This window comes from Lissotriton helveticus, chromosome 11 (genome assembly GCF_964261635.1).
Source record: "Lissotriton helveticus chromosome 11, aLisHel1.1, whole genome shotgun sequence".
In the NCBI taxonomy this organism is placed as follows: domain Eukaryota; kingdom Metazoa; phylum Chordata; class Amphibia; order Caudata; family Salamandridae; genus Lissotriton; species Lissotriton helveticus.
The window spans coordinates 415462821-415484615 of record NC_136072.1 but is presented as its reverse complement, the minus strand read 5'-3'; the positions used below and the strand labels follow the sequence as shown (position 1 = coordinate 415484615).

Genomic DNA, 21795 nt, shown 5'->3' with positions numbered 1-21795 from the left:
GCTGAAAACAGGCCAAGTCCTACCCATTCTGAAAAAACCATCGCTGGACCCAGTCTCCCCAGACAACTTTAGACCAATTTCCAACATTCCGCTCCTGGCGAAAGTGCTGGAAAAGTGTGTACAATTACAGCTAAGTAACCACATCAACAACTACCATCTGCTCAATGACGGTCAATCAGGCTTCCGACCGGAGCACAGCACCGAAACCACCATGCTCCACATCGTTGAGGACGCTCTTCAAGCCCTTGACCAAGACAAAACCTGTCTCCTGATCCTCCTTGATCTATATTCGGCCTTAGACATGGTCAACCATGTGATGCTACTCGAACGCCTTAAACTCAGGATGGGATTAGAAGGCACAGTCCTCGGCTGGTTTAGATCCTACCTCCATAACCGATCTCAGAGATTTCTAGTCAATGGCGAACTGTCAGCTCCCTCCGTGGTCACGGTGGGAGTCCCGCAGGGATCAACATTGTCCCCCACCCTCTTTAATCTTTATCTGGAACTCCTTGCCGAAGTCCTGCGCAATGCAAATATCTCCTTCCATATGTGCGCTGATGACACTCAGATCTACATAAAAATCTCATCTCTTGCAGAGATCCTTACCGTGAATGAAGCCCTGAAGCTGACCGTCAGATGGCTCTCCTCCAATCAACAAACTAAATGCCAAGAAAACTGAGTTCCTTCTAATCTCCCCACCCAAGAACAACCCCGACATCCAGACATGGATTAAAGCCATCACAGCCTAAAACTGTTCCCCGACCATTGTGAATTCAGCCACATCTCTGGGAATTACCTTGGATTATAACCTAAATATGCGAGATCACATCAACGCAATGGCGAAATCGGCCAGATTCCACCTGAGCTACCTATGGAAATTGAAACCCTTTCTAGACACTCCGGACCTAAAACTCGCTGTCCAATCATTAGTCATCTCTCGACTGGAATACGGTTGCTCCACCCTCTCTGGCTTACCTAAGATCTCGCTGGCACCCTTAAAAGCCTGCCTCCACGCAGCCGCCAGACTACTTACAGGCTCAAAAAAATTAGATCACATCACTCCTCACTTGAAAGCGCTAAACTGGCTCCCGTTCAAGGCGAGGATTCACCTCAAGCTGGCATGCATCACGCACAAGGCCCTTCACTCTAACTCCCCTGCGTATCTTGCACAGAAGCTTGTGTTATCTGGAGGAAACAAACTCAAGATCGACCAAGGCCCTCCTACGCCGGCCTGCACGCTTTAGGAAAATAAAAGCCTACAATCGGGCTTTCACCGGAACTGCACCAAGAATATGGAACTCCCTCCCTCCCGACATCAGAAAAATCCCTTCCTTTGCTCGCTTCAAAAAAGAGGCCAAGGCCTTTCTCATTGATAAATTCCTTGGCTAATCTCGTTCCCTCAGCCACCTGAGAGACTAGTGCCTTATCCTGCATCCTTGTACATTACCTTTCTTGTTCATTGTATTATATTTGTCCTGCTGTATAGCCTATCCTATCCCCCCAGGTACAGTACCTGTTTGCTACCCTGTCCCACCTACATCCCCCTGATGTTCTTTAAGCTCTCCTATGTACTATTTTTTTTACCTGTTTTTTGTTGTGCTGTGACCTGCCGTGACCCTGTATTACTCTATTGTATCTGTAAAGCGCTCTGATAGCCTCACGGGTCATGTTTCGCGCTCTATAAAACTGTAAAGTAAAATAAAATAAAAATTTGGAAACAAGTGCGTAAATCACATAGTTGGTCTGACAGTTGATGTTGGTCTTTATCTTGTAAGTGCAGTGATAGGGGCCAGAAAACTCCTTTTTATCTGAGGGCCATCTCATCTACACGCGAAGCAGCATTCACACTTGTAGAAACCCAGACCCTGTGACAATAGCCAATTTCTCCGAGTACGTGCTTCAGGTAGCTGGGACTCAGTAGATTCCTGAGGCTCTTAACCTTACGAAATGTCACCTCTGATCTAGAAGAGATAAAAGCCTTCAATATCTTGTCAGCACACAATAGGTGCCTGTGTTTTTGCATGTTCTTGGTGAGTGTCAAATTGAGTGCATTGTAATCTGTGACAAGCCAAATAGTTTTAAGATCCCTCGTTTGCCTCTATCTTGAAGTGTTTGTTGTCTTTCTACTCGGGAAATCCTGCTCAGTGGATTATCTATTGTTCTTTGGCTGTAACCCTTGCGCACAAATCTATTCCCCATATTTTTTAGGCAACCCGCAAAATCACCATCCATGCTGCAATTACGTTGAGATTCATTGATCTTGTGTTTGGGATGTGCGATAGTGGCATGTAACACTATTGCACGCCGTAGTCTTCCTGTATAGTCTGCTTTTAATTTTATTGTTGGAAACAAAAATTTTCACATCCAAAAAAGTGAGGGAGGTTTTGCTATGGGTGTAGGTGAACCTAATGTTGGCATCATTGCTGTTGAGATGTGTCACAGATCTGGTCAGTTTATCATTGCCGCCTATCCAGATAAGTAAGCAATCGTCAATGTACCTGCCCCAAAACAGGATAGTCATTCCATTCACTGCCCACACTGCCCCATATCCGGTTCTCCTCCAGCCATCCTATGAACAGATTAGCGTATGATTAGGAAAATTTAGAGCCCATGGCCACTCCACGTTATTTGTCTGTACCATGACCCTTTGAAAAGAAACACATTGGTTTCCAAGATTATTTGTGTCATCTCCAGTAACATGCCTGAGTGTTCCCAGAGGCTAGCCGGGCGAGGGTTGAGCGAGCGTCTTAGAGCAGTGATGTCCAGTGTGACCAGTGTCATGGCACCGTCCCAGGTGATGTCTATCAGCGTGCTGAGAATGTGTTTGGTGTCTCGGATGTAGGACGGTAGATTGGCTACCAAAGGTTGTAGAAATAGGTCAACATACTCTGATAGTTTTTTTCTTGGGTCCACCAATGTCCGACACAATTGGTCTGCCTGGCGGGAACTGGAGATGCTTATGTACCTTTGGTAGAGTATATATGCATGGGTTTCTGGGATGTTCCATACTAAGGTAAGTGTGCTCATTAAAGTCTAGTAGTCATAGATTGTGCCAGCCCTTGAGTTTCTGGATGAGACTCGTCAATGTAATTGAAGGGTAGTTTCTCATAGCATTCCACCTCACTGACTTGTGAGACGTTTACGGTCATAGTCAACCTGGTTCATGAGAACCACGTTGCCACCTTTTGTCTGCCTCCCGTATTGTGATGCTGTCATCTACCATCAGTTGTTCAAGAAAAAGCACTAGATCTGAGGCAACATTGAGGGGGTGCCGTGTTTCTTAAATCACTTTAGAAGAGTCCCTTCTAAATGTTCGGCGATTGGACGTCACTAAATAAGTCACCAGAAACGGGCTTATTTTCATTTGCTGACAATTTTTGTTTGGATAAGCGATCATCTTTTAACTGCACAAGTCTGTCTAGAGACAACAATGGTGCTATGCTTTAGTAAAATAGCATGGGTTTCCACAGGCTGGAGGACAATACTTGGGCTGCTCTTTGCTATAAACATACCGTCACAAGGGTAACGGACATCTGATGTTAGTGATGGATATCTTTTACTCCCAACTTCTATACACTTGTTTGCTTCTTAGCCCTGAAGAAGTTACTGTGCACAACAATTAAGTGCGACGAAACATGTGTTGGCAAAGGATCTCAAGATTAAACAGAAGTGACTGTTTCAACGGAAGAACAAGTGTGTTTTTATTATTGTCAATGATACATAATATATACTGTCTGTGAGTGCAAGGGACTGTTTTAATCCATCGAGAGATGGTACGCTTTTTAACAGACAGACAGACCTTTCTTGGCACCTTCAGAGCCAACGAAGAGTTGATCATCCACCCGAAAATATTTTGTGCGGTCAAGGTAGAAGGGCAGTGCACGTTTAGGGTCCAGACGGTGGAGTCTCTCCTTCTCCTTGGAAGGGTGTGGAGGTAGGAAAAAGGCAGGCAAAATGATAGTTTTTCCTATGTGAAATGGGGTAACCACTTTTGGAAGGTAAGAGGGCCTCGCCCTAAGCACCCCTTTGTCTGGATGCCAGAGAAGAAATGGGGCTTGGGAGATAAAATCCTGAAGCTCACTCACCATGCGAGCAGAAATTATGGCAACAAGGAACGCAGAGTGAGAAGCCTTAGAGGACAGGTGTGAACAGGCTCTAAGGAAGCACACATGAGATAGGTTAGAACAATATTTAAGTCCCACTGGAGCATTATGAAAGGAGATCGAGGAAAGAGATGAGTAATGCCCCTAAAAATTTACAATAGGGGACTTGAAAAAAGAGGGTTGATCTGGCCGCCGAAGGAAAGCAGAGATAGCTGCAAGACAACCTTTAAGAGTGCCTAGAGCAGAGCCGTGCTGGGCCAAAGAAATTATATACAAGAGAACCTCCAAAAGTGGGGCAGAAAGGGGATGCACAGACTTTGCCGCGCACCATGCCACAAACTTGTTCCATCTACAGACGCATACCGTTTTAGTAGAGGGACGCCTGGCTGCCAAGATGACATTACAGCCTTGGGGTGGAAGGGCAAAAGCTTTCAACTGTCCCCACTCAATCTCCACGCAAAGATGTGGAAGTTCGACATGTTCGGATGAAGAACCCTCCCCTGTTGCTGCGACAGAAGATCCTCCTGAAGGGACAATCTGATTGGAGGATCAATGGCCATGCTCAGGAGCTCGGGGTACCATACCTTTCGGGCCCAGTCAGGAGCCACACGAATAATTTGGGCCCGGGCGCGCTTTATCTTCTTCAGCACTCGGGGCAGTAGTGGTACAGGCGAAAAGGCATACAGGAGGCCGCAACTCCAATCGCAATGAAAAGCGCTGCTGAGCGTGTGCCGCCTTGGAAACGACAACCCGCAGAACTGCTGACATTAAACATTCTCTTCGGTGGCGAACAGATCTAACCAAGGCTCTACCCACAGCTGAAAGACCTTGCACCACCTCCGATTGAAGAAGCAATTCGTGATCTACCAGAGCACAGATGGCGGAGCTCGTCCACGCTGGCGTTCAGAGAACCTGCCAGGTGTTGAACCGCCAGGGTCATGCCCTGATGTTCCAGCCATGTCCAGAGGCGAAAAGCCTCTTGACACCGGGTTCACGACCCCACATCACCCTATTTGTTGTAGTACCACAGGGCAGTGGTATTGTCTGTGAACACCTGCACTACCTTCCCTTTGAGAGAGGGAAGTAATGCATTCAGTGCAAGTCGGATAGCCCAGAGCTCCAACAGGTTGATATGGAGTCCAAACTCTGCCGGAGACCGGACGCCTCTGATCTTCGCCTCTCCCAGATGAACTCCCCATCCCAGGAGTGACGCATCTGTCACCACCGTTAGATCTGGTTGGGGAAGGGAGAGGGATCTGCCTCTAACCCAAGCTTGGTTTGTCACCCACTACGGCAAATGTTGTGCAGTTCCCGCTGAAATCTGGACATAGTCGGAAAGATTCCCCTTATGCTGCCCCCACTAGAACTTCAGGTCTCATAGCAGAGCCTGCATATGCAATCTGGCATGATCCACCAGCAGAATGCAGGAGGCCATGAGGCCCAGTAGCCTCAGGGTCATTCTCACCGAAATCCAATATAGAGGCTGAAACATCAGTATCATAGCCCGAACATTCTGGATTCGCTGCTCAGGAGGATAGGCCCAAAACTGCACTGTGTCCAGAACAGCAAAGATGAAAGGGAGCGTCTGAGAGGGACTCCGTTGTGACTTCGGCACGTTGATAGTGAACCCTAACGAGTGCATGAGGTCCGCCGTAGTCTGGAGGTGGGAGAAGACAGCCTGGGGCGAGCCCGCCTTCAACAGCCATTCACTGAGATTGGTGAAGACTGGAACCCCTGATCTGCACAGATGAGCTGTGACTACTGCCATCACTTTCGTGAACACCCGAGGGGCACTGGTAAGGCCAAAGGGGAGAACGGTGAACTGAAAATCTCGTGGCCTACCGTGAACCGTAGGTAGCGTCTGTGGGCTAGCAGGACAGGAATATGGAAATAGGTGTCCTGCAAGTCCAACGCCACCATCCAGGCTCCAGGTTCGAGGGCAGGCAGGGCCTATGCCAACATGAACATTTTTAACTTCTCCTTCCAGAGGAAGCTGTTGAGGGCCCGGAAGTCTAGAATAGGTTGCAGGCATTTGTCCTTTTTGGGCACCAGAAAGTAGCAGGAATAGCAACTACGACCTTCCTCTGGAGCAAGTACCCACTCAATAGCTCCCTTGGCCAGGAGAGCTGAGACTTCCTGGCACAAAAGCGCCAAATGATCCCCCGACATGTGATCGAAAGACGGTGGAATGGAGGGAGGGGTAATCTCGAAGGGGAGGTAGTTGCCCCTTCGGACTATTTGCAAAACTCACCGGTCCGACTTGATGGATTGCTAGTGGGGGGAAGTGATGGCGAATCCTGACGTCCACTGGCCATTGATGGGCCTGAAATGTCAGACAAGGAGCACTGCAGTAATGAAAATTGAGGGGGCCTTCCTGCAAGGTATGTGGAGGGGGCCCCCTCTGGGCTCAAACAGGAGCTCCCCGGCCAGAGTGCCTTGCTGAGGGGCCCCCTGGAGCATTGTGGGGCCCCCGCACCCCGGGGGCTGCAGGGGCATGTGTTACGCCCCTGACTAGGAGGGTATGGAGGGTACGACAGGAAGGAGGGGGTGGCAGGGGGGTGGACTGGCCCGCCCCTGGCTCTCAGCCCCACGAGGTCGCTGGGTCCCCCATCTGCGGCCACGCAGTCTGGGCAGCTTGCATGAACCGGTGGCAGTCTGGTCCAGACGTGGCTGGGCGCCCCTTCCGTAGCCACAAAAGGAACCAAAAAGCAGACTGGTCAGAAAGGTGCAGCGAGGCCCAAAAGATCTGCCTGTAGCCCAAGAATCTTTAAAGCGCTCCAGCACCGAGTCTGCTTTGTCACCAAAAATACGACGGTCATCAAATGGCAGGTCCAGCAAAGTTGATTGGACATCCCACGAAAAGTCAGATGTCGTCAACCAGGGTAGAGCCTAAGGGCTACCGACGTGGCAATCGTTCTGCCCAGTGAGTCAGTGGTATCCAGCCCACATCCAATTGTTAATTTGGCTGCGTCTCTCCCATCCCATCCCTCTCCCACTGCCTGGAAGAGAATGGCCTGGGGCTCCTCCAGGCTCTTAGGCAGCACCTGCACAACCGTATCCCATATGGTGTAGGAGTATCAGCCTAAGCGGCACGCAGTATTCACATACAGCAGCGCTAAGCTGGAGGAAGAGAACATGAGCTTCCCAAGGTGATCCAGTTTCTCGGATTAGCTATCTGGAGTAGCAGAAGGGAATGCGTCCTTTAAAAAAGAGGCTTGGACCAACAAGCTCCCAGGGGAAGAGTGTTGGGTGAGGAAAACTGGGTCGCCCGGGGCTGGGCGATGACAGTGGGCAATCGTCCTTTCCACAAGAGCCCCTGTGCTGGGCTTGGACCAGGTGCCCATAGGACATCAGTGAGGGCTTCACTGAAGGGATTCAGAGGAGAATGCCACAGGCTGAAGCACCTCTGTCAGGAGGTTAGCCCGACTGCCACTGAAGGGAGCTCGAAGCCCAAGACCTAGGCCGCCCTTCGCACCACCACAGGGTAGGACGCTCCCCCCTCCATAGCCACAGTAGGGGGGGGGAGAAAGAAAGCCATGGTATGGAGAAGTGTACAGACCACTGGCGTCATCCAGGTCCTCTTATCCAGTCCGGTTCTTCCAGCTGGTCTGTTAAAGGCTTGAAATCATGCGAACAGCATAGTGGGCAATAGGGGCTGCACCAATATATTTAAATCTCATTTGTGTATAGTGAGGATGCTCAACCTTCTGTGACCTCACCGCTAAATAGTCACATATATCAGAGAAAAGACTTTCTCTCCAAATAATCAGATTATGAAAAGGAGCATAAAGTTAAACTTGATTCCTTCACCAATTATGCTCAAGCATGTAATTAAACCTCTCATTTGCAAACTACACATATTATACGATCCACAAAAACTAGAGTCTTGAGATTTCTTTTTTCTTTTTCAATCATTCTTTATTTGTAGTCAAATGCATCAGCCCTGCCAACACGTTTTGTCCAACATGGACGGATAGACAGAGGGCCTTGTATACCCGACTGGATCACAAGCTAGTACTGATCAAAGGCAATAATCTTTTTTAGATTTTAACCGAACGGACGTGACGGGGATTACCAGTGTACTGAAACTACATTTCTTAATAGAATAAGCATTTGGGAGATCTTCAATAAGACAATTTCAATATGGATTGAAGGCATTAAGTCCGGCATGACTGTGCCGAACTGGCGCTATGGTGATTGCGTATGTATTTATACCACATCTGGTGACTGAAATAGCACCTTGGTGAGCTTCTATAAGGACAATTCCAACCCTGAAGTCAATGTTGGTCGAAACACGTTGGCTGGGCTGATGCATTTGACTACAAATAAAGAATAATTGGAAAAAAAAGAAATCAAGACTTTGCGCTCTATTTTTTGAATTTGTGGATCTTATAATATTATGTGTAGTTTGCAAATGAAAGATGTATAATTACATGCTTGAGCATACTTGATGAAGGAATCCAGTTTACCTGTATGCTCCTTTTCAGAATCTGATGGTCTGCTAAAGGGTGCAGCGAACCGTCCCAGTCCTCATCACCCCCTTCTGGGTAGTAGAGAACACCAGGGACGAACAGGGGAACAAAAGTACCCTCTGGCATCGAATCAGACGTCTGTCTGGCTTCAGGTCCATCTCAGTGGTGAGGATGGGGACGGCGCCAACCAGGGGCACGGCTGGCGCCGGGGGCTTCATCACCGGGGAAGGCTGAGTGAGATCGACAGACGTCAATCCAGATCCAGGCCTGCATCCGCGGGGCCCTCCGGCTCCGGAGCCGCCTGCATCGAAGGCCTAGGGCCCCCGACCAGCTCGATTGGGCCCAAAGGCGCGCCAGCATGCTCAAAGACGAGGTGGAGGGCCTCATAGCACTTGCAGAGTTGGGCAGTGGATGCTCCGGCTCCCGGAAACTGGGGAGGCACTGAGTTCTCCCTGAAGTAGGCACCGGAGACAGAGCTTTAGAGCAATAACGCTTCGAGTCCCACGTCGTGTCAGCCGACCGACTGGGAGAAGGCAAAGAGCGCCGGTGCTTCTTCGGCCGCTTTTTCTTGGACTTACCCAAAGACCTCTAAGACTTGGAGTGCGACGAGGTGTGGGGCTTCGTGAGCGGCCTCAAGACCTTCCTCACGCTTGAGACCTGGAATGACAAGGAGCAGACCGCCGGGACTCCAATAACTTTCGGGACCACTCCGGCAAAGACTTTGGATTCTCGGCCCGCAGTCGGAGCACAAGTTTAGGTTGTGGTTGCGCTCCAGACACCAAAGAGACACAAGGTGCGGATCCATCAAAGACATCAGCTTTTTTTTTTTTTTTGCAGAGTTTTATATAGCGCGAACTAGAACCGAACCGAATCAGTTATCAGAGCGCTTTACATAGCACCAGTTACGTTACATGAGGACGGACACACATTCATTTTAGGCACGGGGAGATTAAGTGATTTGCCCAGAATCACAGGGGGTTTTTGGCGTCGTTACCGAGACTCGAACAGAGTTCCCCAGGTCCGAGGTCGAGCGCCTTAGCCGTTAGGCCAAACCCTCTCCCCTTGTAATGCGAGTCTTAAGGCTTGAACCCAGGCTGGTGTTAGGACATCCCTTGCGCACCAGTAGTCGATAGACTCAAAAAAGAAGTCGACAAAACGCCAAAATACGTTATTAAAAAAAATGACTTTGCGGTAGCTCTCTTTGGATCTGCGCTATGCTGGAGCGGAAAAGGAAAGAACTGACGTCAGCGTGCAGGGGCGGCTTCTAAGTAGGCACCGCAACGCAGAAGGACATGGGGTCGACCGACGCCACCTGCCGACGAGCAGGGGTACTGCTAAGTAAAAATTCTCCAGATCCAGTCAAATACCTGGGGGTAATTCTAAAGAAAGGAATGAAAACAAGTTACTTACCTGTAACTTTGGTTCCCCAGTATTGGTAACTTTCATAGATTCCCATGCTTTGCATCATTCCCAGTCGTCGGAATGGGAGCCTCGGTAGTATCACAACCATAGGAACAAAAGAGAAAAAATAGGCCTAGGCCTCATCTCATTTGTATCCTATCATCCTCTTTGTGTAAAAGAGACCAAACTTTTGTCAGGACCAATCAGAGCAGCCTCACCCCCTAGAACCTTCCTGAGAGAGCTCAGAGCCTCAGATTTTCGTAGCCGTTGTGCAAACCGCCACTATCTCTGTAAAAAGACCGAGCTTTCCCAGAGGAGGAGGGCGGGCGCATGGGAATCTATGAAAGTTACCAATACTGGGGAACCAAAGTTACAGGTAAGTAACTTGTTTTCTTGCCCCAGTATTGGAACTTTCATAGATTCCCATGCTTTGTATCAGAGTAGCTAGCAATAAATTACCAAGACACATTTTGTAGATACATGGCATCACATAATCATATAGCAATACTTATAGCATAGCCAAACAAGAAACAAAATGTGCTCACCAGGATGGAGGGATCGGAGGGAAAGCTCCCCTCTCAATGAAACAGATTCCGCAGAACTGCTTGACCAACAGCCGCATCGTCTCATCCTGCAGATTCCAGGCAGTAGTGTCTCGTGAAGGTATGAGTACTGCTCCACGTTGCTGCCCTGCAAATGTCCTTAATGGCGACTCCAGAAAAAAGAGCCACAGACGATGCCACAGACCTTGTGGAATGTGCATGGACCTTCCTCTCCAGTGGCTTGCCCGCCTCCTGATGACAGAATTGAATCGCACTGGAGATCCAGCGGGAAATGCCACTCTTTGCCAAAGGAAACCCCTTTCGTGGTGCGCGGTAGGACACAACTGGGATGATTTCCGAAAGGGTCGTGTGCGTTCTAAGTAGAATTTTAAGCATCTTTGAACGTCCAAAGAATGTAATGTGCGTTCCGCAGGCGTAGAAGGGCGCGGAAAGAAAGACTTTAAAATCAAAGGTTCATTCAAGTGGAACTCAGACGGCACCTTCGGAATAAATTTCGGATTGGTGCGAAGAATAAGAACATCCTTTTTGAATTGAAGGAATGGATGCACTATGGAGAGGGCTTGAAGCTCACTAACTCTTCTCGCTGATGTAAGAGCTAAGAGGAGGGCAAGTTTCCAAGACAGGAATTTCAAGTCCGCCTTGTGCACCGGCTCAAACGGAGCTTTCATGAGTTGAGCCAGGACAAGATTGAGCTGCTAAACTGGTGGAGGAGGGCGAACTGGAGGATACATCCGAAACAAGCCTTTTAAGAATTGTTTAACAATCCTAGAGGACCATAAGGAAGGGCCTGAAGAACTACGCCGAAACCGTGATATGGCTGCAAGATGTACCTTCACAGACGAATGCGCCAACCCAGACTTAGCCAATGATAGTATATATGGCAATAGTTGATGAGGCAGAGATTTGTAAGGATGGAGACCTTGTCTTTGACACCATAGGCAGAACCTCTTCCATTTTGCCTTGTAAGTTTTATTAGTGCTCGGTGCTCGAGCCTGTGACAAAACTTCTCTACATTCCTGGGAGAGATTCAGATGACGGAACTCTCTGTGTTCAGGAGCCACGGTGTCAAGTGTAGCGATTTCGGATCCGGATGGTAAACCTGTCCCTGATTCCTTGACAATAGGGACGGAATTGGTCGTAAGCGAATTGGAGGAGCCAGGGAGAGCCGAAGGAGTTCTGTGTACCAAAATTGCCGGGGCCACGCTGGTGCAATGAGAATCATCTTGCATGGTTCCGCCTTCCTTTTCCGGAGTACTCGAGGAATGAGGGGAATTGGAGGAAAAGCGTAAAAGAATGCGCTGTACCAGGCCATCGAAAGGGCGTTCCCCAGAGATCCCTGATGGTGAACTTTGCTTGCGTAAAACAGGCATTTGGCGTTCACCGGAGAGGCAAAAAGGTCGATGGTTGGTGTCCCCCAGACCGAGAACACACTCTCCAGAATGGACTGATTCAATTCCCATTCGTGATTCACCTCTGTCTGGCGACTCAGGGCATCCGCCTTGACATCGAGAGAGCCTGCCAGGTGTTCGGCCCTCAAACTGATGCTGTGAAGAATCGCGTAATCCCAGATCCTCTGAGCTTCCTTGGACAGAGTTTGCGACCTTGTTCCCCCTTGCTTGTTGACGTAGTGCATGGCCGTCGTATTGTCCGTCTGGACCAGCACTGTATGATTTCGAACTCTGGGAAGGAAAGCCTGCAAAGCCAACCGAATGGCCGTCAGCTCCAAAAAATTGATATGGTACTGGCGCTGCTCTGGACTCCAGTGCCCGCTGACTTGAAGCTCTCGGAGCACTGCTCCCCAGCCTTCCAAAGAGGCATCCGTGGTCATGATCAGGGGGGATAGTGGAATTCTGAATGTCAGACCTTGTGCGATATTGTCTTGTACTAGCCACCATTCGCATGCCTTTCTCATTGCTGATGTCACCAACACCTTGTCGTTGAATCATCCCTCTGCTTGGCACCATTGTTTGTCTAGTTCTTCCTGCAGAGGACGCATTCGCAGCCTGCAATGTGGTATTAATGGTATGCAGGATGACATCGACCCAAGAAGGGACTTGTATTGACGGACTGAAAGGCATTTCTTGTGGAACAGTTGGCGAGCTGATACGATCAACTTCTGTTGACGCTCTTCCGAAGGATGAGCTGTGCATCGCGTCGTGTCCAAAATGGCCCCAAGGAACCTTGTGGATCTGGAGGGCTGTAGAACTCACTTGTGTTTGTTTAGCTGAAGGCCCAGGTGACTGAACAACTGAATGCAAGTCGAAACAGCTTGAGAGGTTTCCTTGAAAGATGGAGCCTTGACGAGCCAGTCGTCCAAGTAAGGGAAAACCTCCAGGGATTGTTTTCGTAGAAAAGCTGCTACTGGTGCCAACACCTTGGTGAATGCCCGAGGTGCAGACCGAAGGCCAAACGGAAGCACCTTGAATTGGAAATGGCTCTTGCCCACTGTGAATCGCAGATATTGCCTGTGAGCTGGGTGTATCGGTATGTGGAAATACGCATCTTCTAAATCCTGAGACGCCAAATAGTCGCCTGGGTTCAAAAGAGGAAGAATTTCTTGGAGAGTGACCATCCTGAAAGAGAGCTTGATGAGATAAGTGTTGAGCTCTCGTAGGTCTAGTATGGGGCGCCAAGTCTCTGCAGTCTTCAGAACCAGGAAGAACCTGGAATAAAAACCTCTGCCCCTTGAGAGGGAGGTACTGGTTCTATTGCCCCCTTGAGGAACAATTGGTGGGCCTCGAGGTGGAGCAGTCCCAGATGTTTTTTGCTGGTGGCGACCGGAGCTCTTGGTGGAGGAAGATCTTGGAATTCCAACGTATGGCCACTCTGTACAATATTCAGGACCCACTGGTCCGATGTTATACACTTCCAGCTGTTCAGACAAAATTATATCCTGCCCCCCACTGATGTGACTGGGAGGGGAGGAACAGTAGGTAGAGCCAGGAGGCCGCTATTGCCTCTTGGCGTTGTCACGTCCCTGACGGTTCGGACGCCCTCGCGGAGGTTGGCGAGAGTAAGACGCCGATTGTCCCTGTCGTTGATTTGACTATTGAGTCTTATAAGACTGCGAAGACTGCGAGGAATATCTCTGTTGGGTGTTGCCTCTATACGAAGAGAAACCTCTGCCACGAGCGCCTCTAAATGGGACCTTACGGTAGTTGAGTGATCCCAAGGACTTCGCCGTGTCCGTATCCTTTTTTATATTTTGCAGGGCATCATCAACATGCTTACCAAAGAGCATCTCTACATCAAATGGGAGGTCCAGGATCTTATTTTGGACCTCCTGACGAAACCAGGTGGCTCTCAACCAGCCCTGGCGACGTAGCACCGCTGACCCTGCTAAGGCACGAAAAGCCGTGGAAGCTATATCCATAGCACAGTCGATAACTTCGGAGGATGATTTTTCTCCCTCCATCAGCACTCTCTTGGCCTCTTCCCTCGCGGAGTCTGGCAGTTGTTTCACAAACTGCTCCATGTCACACCACATCTGGCGATCGTATCTGCCTAGAATGGCGAGAGCATTTGCTGCTTGAACAAGCAAGCTGGCCATGGAAGAAAACCTCTTCCCCACATTATCCAGGCGCCTACCGTCCTTGTCTGGAGGCGTAGTCAAAGGTGTTGATGGGTTTTTGGATTTGCTTTGGGCGGCCTGTGAGATCACCGAATCAGGCTTCGGCTGCCCAAGAAGACAAGCTGGACTGCCCTCAGGGGCCTTATACTTCTTTTCCAGCCTGGGGAGAACCGGAATAACAGTGGCTGGATTTTGCATGATTTTCATACCTTCCTCCCACACATGTTCAATTATGGGAATGGACTTGACAGATCTTCTGTATTGTTCCTTGAAGTCCTAGAGGAAACATTCAGACTCTTCCCTCGTAATTGGCAGTCCAAACCTCTTTGATGCTCTCTCCATTAGGTTATGGAACCCCCCTATATCAACTGGAGGGGAAATAGAAGTATCCCGACCAGTGGCGTCTGGATCTTGTAGTCCACTGTCACCCTGATCCAAGTCTGGGTCCTGCAATGGATCAGTCAAGGGATCCACCGGTACATCATCATCCGAAGAGGTATCCTGCTGGACAGTATTGGCGGGTTCGGGATCCGGTGTCCGGGCAAGGACCATAGGCATGACCGCTGGTGGCGTGAGAGGCACCACTTGCGAAGGAGGCAGATCGACAACTGGCTGCGCTTGTGGCAACACCTGAGGTGGAGGTTGCGCAGACTGCATTGAAGGTTCCGAAGGAAACCTGGTTCTATAGTCCTGCAGCATCATCTATAGATCAGAGATTATAGAGGCGGGCATGGCCACCATGTCCTGCCCTAGACCAGGTGGACGTCGCTCTTGTGGAACATAGTGATGCAACTGTTGGTCACCTGTATGCTCATAATATTCCTCCGTGTCAGTCTCCTGCAATTTTACATTTAAGTCTGAGGGACCTGTAGGCATCCCCATAATGGCCACCATCTTCCTCATCCTCCTCCGACTCATCATCCAGAAGCATTGCCGGTACATGTGATGAAACTCGTCGCGGAGACGTCATTTCAGGTGTAATTTTCATCTTCTGCAGAGGAAAATGCATTTTTTGACCCGTCGACGGAGACGTCGTCGACGGTGCAGCAGTCGTCGACGGTATCGTCGACGGTACAGTGGACTTCGTCGACGAAGTCTTGGTCGTCGTCGACGGAATGATCGTCGACGGTTTCGTAGACGAACTCGTCGTCATCACCATCAGTGTCGTCGTCGAAGTCGACGTAGTTTTCGTCGACGAGGCCGTCGACAGCACCTTTCCGGAGCTCATCGTCGTCGACGTGGAAGAAGTTATCGTCGACGAACCGGGAACCTTGAACGACGACGAAGTCGTCGACGTGGAAATCGCTACCGACGACGAGCCCGTCAACAGAGCCAAGGAAACAGCGGGAATTTTCATAGAAGCAACCGTCGTCGACGTACCTGATGTTTTTGTCGTCGACGGACGCTGTTTTTTCTCCGGCCCAGTCACTGGAGTGACAGAAGAGTATTTGTCACCAGTCTTTTCCTTTTTGGACGGAGGAGAAGTGATAGAAACCTCCTTTTTGTCCTTTGAGGCTGTAACCAATCCAGCAGCCTGTCCCTGCCTCTCCTTTTCACTTCTGTAAGGAGATTGAAGGGGACCAGCCCTCTCAGACCTGTCAGAGATCTTATGAGGGGCCTTGAGAGGGGGCTCGGCTGAAGAAGAACAAGGGGGAGGCCTACCCCTCTTCTTGGATCTGCGAGAGGAAGCCAGAGATGTTGAATCCTCTTCATCTGATGAGAGCGCCTCCTTCCGAGTCTTCATTTTTTTAAGCCAGGTCAAAAGCCGACCCGCTCTGTCACGAAGTGTCTTTGTAGAGAAGGTTCAACAAATTTTGCAGTCAGTGGCCTTGTGGTCCGGGTATAAGCAATAGATACAGCTTTCATGCTTATCTTCCACAAAAAGTTGTTTTTTCCCCACAAGAGGCACAGGACCTGAATAAGGCCTTCTTCTCCTTGTCACACATGTCTTGATTTCAGTAGAAAAATTGAAGAAATAACCAGTAAGAATGAGAAAACTGAGCAGAGCTCAGTGGAGACTCCCTAGCACAACGTGCGGTAGAAAAATCTGAGGCTCTGAGCTCTCTCAGGAAGGTTCTAGGGGGTGAGGCTGCTCTGATTGGTCTTGACAAAAGTTTGGTCTCTTTTACACAAAGAGGATGATAGGATACAAATGAGATGAGGCCTAGGCCTTATTTTTTCTCTTTGGTTCCTATGGTTGTGATACTACCGAGGCTCCCATTCCGACGACGGGGAATGATACAAAGCATGGGAATCTATGAAAGTTCCAATACTGGGGCAACTACAACTGTCTCTTTCAGATTTAGAAAACAAAAATGAAAAAGATGCTAACTTCATAGTTCTTATTGCCCATACATGATCAACAAGGTTAGCTATCAAGCAGTGAGGACTGATAATCAGCAAGGCTTATTGCAGAGTATTAGCCATAAAGTTAATTTACATGCCACTAGCGAATAGACCTTAACACTATTTAGCGCTCTCAATGTACAGTTTCTTATGAGGTAGAGTACCTGTCAATATGCATTGTAATGTATACTGCTATCTATTTCATAAAATAATGTCCAAACAACATTGATTGAAAAAACAATCTTTTATGAACTAAGGCAAGTAACATCATGTTAAAAAGGGGAAATAAACGTGTTTCTGGGTGTTTATGAAGTTAGAGAAAATGCAGACAGGTGCACAGAACAATTTCCTGAATTGGATAAAAAGTACTGGAGTAGAAAATCTAGAACAACACATGCACATTAATTTGAAAGCCGACATGACTGAAAATACTTACTCTCTTGCCAGTACCCCTGCCCACTGGAGGATGCGCTTCTGCTGCTTGTCGTATTGTACACACCATAAGTTCAATAAGAGCAGTCTCCTGTCGGTCAGACATAACTATAAAAACATAAGGGTTCCAGGAAAACACATGAATAACTTTCAAAAGGACGTCTTTTACATCTAAACAAGATTAAAGCAGGGAGGCTTGGCTAAATAGTGGAATTTTGATTTTTTTTTAAAGACATTCAGTTTTTCATGTAATGATTACGTAAATAATGAAAAAGTGTTTCTTTAAAGTCATCTAAAGAAAAAGAGGGTTCATACCTAGTTATTGTGGCAACATTTGATCAAAGGGTCCTTTACATAAAGGTTTAGCAATTAAGAAGGGCAAGAACTCAAAACCTGAGAAGTGTCAACAAAGCAAGATCTTTTGAAAAGAAAATATATTGTCCTAAAACCATTTGTTTTCAGTCTGTAGTGTTGTTGATTTACATGCCCTGCATACTCATGGCATGTAGTCTTGGGCATAGACATTTGCAAGTTATTTTTCTTTTAAGTTATTTTCAAGTCACAAGGTCTGTTGTGACTCCAGGATAAAGACTCCACCTCAGATTGTTTTCCGCTCAGCGAGTGAGTAGTGTAAGTGGAATGGCATGTTGAAGACAAAGTAGTAGGTACTGTGCATTTTGGAACATAACCATGATGAAGACATCCGTGATCGTACCTAAGGAGGAGGATGAAAACATGAACTAAGGGTTACTGCACAAATCAAAAGTTTCCATACACATGCTCTGCATAGAGTGTAAGGCTGTTTCGCTCATAGACAAATAGCTAGTGAGCAGATGATGCAGATGTTTGAAACAATGTTCTCTGTGTAATCTGGTCAACTAAATCCTGAGTGTAGGCTTGAAAGTTCATATAGTAATGTTTAGGGAACATGTGTAGTGTTTGCCATGTAACAGCATTACAAATGTTTGCTGGAGGAATGTTTCCAATGTCTGTTAATGAATGTTTTCATGAAGGATTACTTTAGCGAATGGTATGCACCCTAATCGGTGGCTGTCTTGTGGCCTTGGTTTTAGCACACCATGTTTGAATGCATTTACTAATCCATCTACCAACATCTGCCTTGAAAATCAGGTTCAACATATGAGACTTTGCAATACAAACAGATGCTTTGACTTACAGATGAGTTTGGTCCTGTCAATGTACTGCATGAATGCCCCCATGGCATCTTAATGTGTGTAATGCCCTTAATGACACAGAGACTTGGTGCTGAAAGAAGATGGTCAACTCAATAGTTTGGTTAAACCACTTTTGGTAGTAGGAGTTTGGCTCTGTCCTTAAGACCACCATCTCTCCAGAAGCCTGAATGGATGGTTTCTCCACCACCAAAGCTTGCAATTCCCTAATTCTCCTTAAAGATGTCATTGCAATTATAAAATCTATTATTCATGAGAAGAACTGCATGCCACAAGAGTGCTGTTGGTCGAAAGGAGGATTTAAAGTCTGGTGATAACTACATTATGGTTCCAAGAGGTGTCCTTGTTGGGATAGCTCTTTCAAGTCCCGGGTTAATGGGAATCTTAAAAAGGGACAAATGTTCTCTATTCTGCATACAGGATGTTCCCACGTGTGGGTGTAGTTAGATAGTGTATGCCAAGCCAGCTTTCTGCAAATGCAAAAAGTAACAAATGATATCCATGCAAAGAAATTGAGTGTCTCAGAGTTTACCAATGCAATAGTGGACAAATCTTTTCTACTCAGCTGCATAAAACAATGTGATAGGATTTGCATATCGCATATTGAATATTGCATATCACAAATGATATCCATGCAAAGAAATTGAGGGTCTCTATGAGTTTACCAATGCAATAGTGGACAAATCTTTTCTTCTCAGCTGCATAAAACAATGTGATATGATTTGCATATCACCTCCAAAAGATTCAAGTAACTGAATTCTGAGACCTAATGAACCAGATAGCTAGATTCAGTAGTCTGTGCTGACCTTGCTGCCAATTCAGAAGATCTGGCCTCAGGAAAAGTTTTTTGTATGATGTACAGACATTTACAGAGGCATGAAGAACCAAGATAGTCTGGCCCACATTGGTGCTTCTAGGAAGAGGGTCTTTGACACATGCCTTGTTTTCCCCACCAAGTATGGGGGCTGGAGAAGCAGACAAGGAGCATAAGCAAATATCTCTAACCAGTTCATCCACAACACAGTGTGGGTAAATGGCAGCAAGATTTTGGTATTTTGGGTTTTACAAGGTGGCGAAAAGATCAATGGTAGGATTGCACCACTAGTGAAAGTACTTCTCGATGATTTGGGAATTTATCTTCAACCCATGAACTTGTTGATGCATCTGCTTCGCAAGTCTGCAAGCCCGTTGTCAACACCCAACAGATGCTCCAATAGGAGCTGAATGTAATACAGAATGGCCTAATGCCATTTGTCTTGGGACAGTGCGGACAGCTGGCGCGGGTGAGTGCACTCTGCTACTAGTTGCAACACATCTTATTGGCTGTGATTATTAGGACCGTTTTGCCTAGAGTAAGTCAGTAAAAAAGTCTGAGGGCTAGACTGATTGACATGAGTTCCAGGTAATCAATATAGTAAATCTGTTGTGGTGTCAAGGTACCCTGCGCATTCATGAAATTGAGGTGAACTTCCACCCAAACGAGCAAAGTGTGCGTGGTAAATATCACTTGCCGACACAAGTCTAGCAAAGACCTGCACAGCAAAAAGCTGCTTTTTCACCATAGGAGGGTGCGCTCTGTGAGAAGTTGGCCTGGTATATGCAGTCTACTAATTAAAGTGGGCCCCTTGCACCAATCCAAACTATCCTTATGATGTATGAGCTCAAAGATAACCTTTAGAAAGCTATCCTAGTTGTAGCTGTGGCGAGCAGCCTTCAGGCTTAATCTTGAAGGAATGTAAAGCAGCTTGTTTTACCAGAATATCACCTTCAGTATCAATCTAATGAAAGGAGAACCACACAGTAGTTATACAAATATGTATTTATTTATACAACTCTAGTAGTACACGAGGATATAACACAAAGCACACAATACTTTAGCAAAGAAAGAGTTGTAAGTAGCACAATACAAAGTGGGCTCGAGAGGGAGACCAAACCATATACTAAAATAGCGGTATAAGAACCACGGCTGGAATAGAGACCGTGTCTAGAACATGTAGAATCGCTGGGACCCCAAGGAACCACCCGTGGTGTATAAAAATGGACCCCACAGAGGACAGGTGCAGTGTGATAACACAACCGCAGGGTCCGTACAATTCTATGGTAAAGTCGCGGTTACAATTTTAAAGTTCAAGGACCCTTCTCGGTGGACTTCGAGGAAACCCTTTGGAACTTAGGAGGTTGGAGAGCCACCCGACCCGTGGATACCAGAGTACCCGAGTTACCTATCCCAGAGTAGCCGGATGCATAGGCTTGGATAAGAGTCGGAAACCGCAATCGCTCTCAATGGAGTGCTTTTAAGAAGAGCTGCTGCCGGAAAGGAAGAAAGTGTCCGTAGGAATCCAAGGGTGGATTTGTGATGGAAGGAACCTGAAAGCAGAGGGAACAGAGTCTGGGCCACTTCAGGGTGACCAGGGGCTCTGTAGACGAAAGCCCACCGATGTCGGGTGCTTCAGGTGCGAAGAAGGGATGCTTGACTCTGCAGTTACGAGGTCCAGGAAACGGCGAGGACGCCCAGGAGCTGTCCCACGAAAGATGTCTTGTGCGGAGGGGTCGGTGTCCGGCTGGAGCACCATCAAGCCTTGGCAAAAGCAACCCATGCAGGAAGGTCAAGCAGGTTACGGTTGTGGACCAGCAATTTCCAGGGGACTCACCAAGCAATGGGGATTCAGGGCACGTTTGGAGCAAACAGGGAAGCCCAACAGAAATCAAGATGACCCTCAAGAGGACCCACAGGTCTAATGACCAGGAGTCGCGAGGGGACCTCGAGCAAGATCACAAAGTACCAGCCCACAGACCACTCTGTGCGAGAAGGCCGGAGTTCTTTGGTGGAAATACTGACCAGGGTCAGGACTACACAGAGTCCAATGCACAAAAACTGGAATCGGCAACAAGTATATGCACTTGCAAAAATACAGGGTGCACAGGAGTTCGGGTTATGTGGTCCCCAAGAGGGATAATGGCCTAAAACTCTGAGAGGGCAGCTCTGCCTCAAGGAACTTCGGAACCCACCTCCTGTGTTGCTGGAGCCTTTGGAGTCTGCAAGAGCTCAGGATCAGCAGACCAGTCAGTTGTGTTAAGGAGCCTGCGAATGCAGGTGAGTGATTCCTTCACACAAAGGGAGATTCTTCAGATGTCCTTAATACTCCACCGGTCCTGCACGGAGCCTGTATGATGCAAGGGCACAGACAATGCTTTGGACTGAGAGGGAGACAAAGTCAGGCCAAGTCGAAGTCCTGAGTGTCCAGAAGGTCGAAGGTCAGTGGTTTCTTGTTTCAGAATCTTGTCCACGTCAAATCTAAGGTCCTACAGCCAGGCAAGCCCTTATGAACCCACGGGAGAAGGTTGGACAGATGGGAGGTTACTCCCAAGTCCTTTGTCCACTTTCGCACCAGAGCAGAAGCCAACGGATCCCAGAACTGGTTTGAACTGGACTATGCACAGAGACACCAAAGGTGCCCCTCATGCACTTTGGAAGTGCGCCCACCCAGCTCCAATACACTAAATCCTATCTAGGAGGTGGTCACACCTCCCTGTGATAGGTTGCCTATGGTGCCGCCTTCCTCTGCTCAAGCTTGGCTCAGCAGCAGGAGGGCAGAAATATGTCTCTGGTCGGCAGCATCCATTTTGTGCTGTCCGAGTCGAGGAGGCTGGCACCAGAAAGACCAGTGACCCCCACAAAGCTCGCTTCAGAAGGGTGGAATCCTACATCCCTCA

General features: G+C 48.0%; 1 protein-coding gene across 3 annotated transcripts in view; it reads right to left on the bottom strand.

Annotated features, from left to right (window-relative positions):
• The window catches only part of STAG1 (STAG1 cohesin complex component), a 1346357-nt gene that overhangs the window by 483668 nt on the left and 840894 nt on the right, over window positions 1–21795 (bottom strand). For all 3 annotated transcript variants that reach the window (XM_078665875.1, XM_078665876.1, XM_078665877.1), the window contains exon 16: window positions 16893–16996. In XM_078665875.1, the coding sequence (XP_078522001.1) occupies window positions 16893–16996 (104 nt within the window). The remainder of the gene's footprint in view (window positions 1–16892; window positions 16997–21795) is intronic.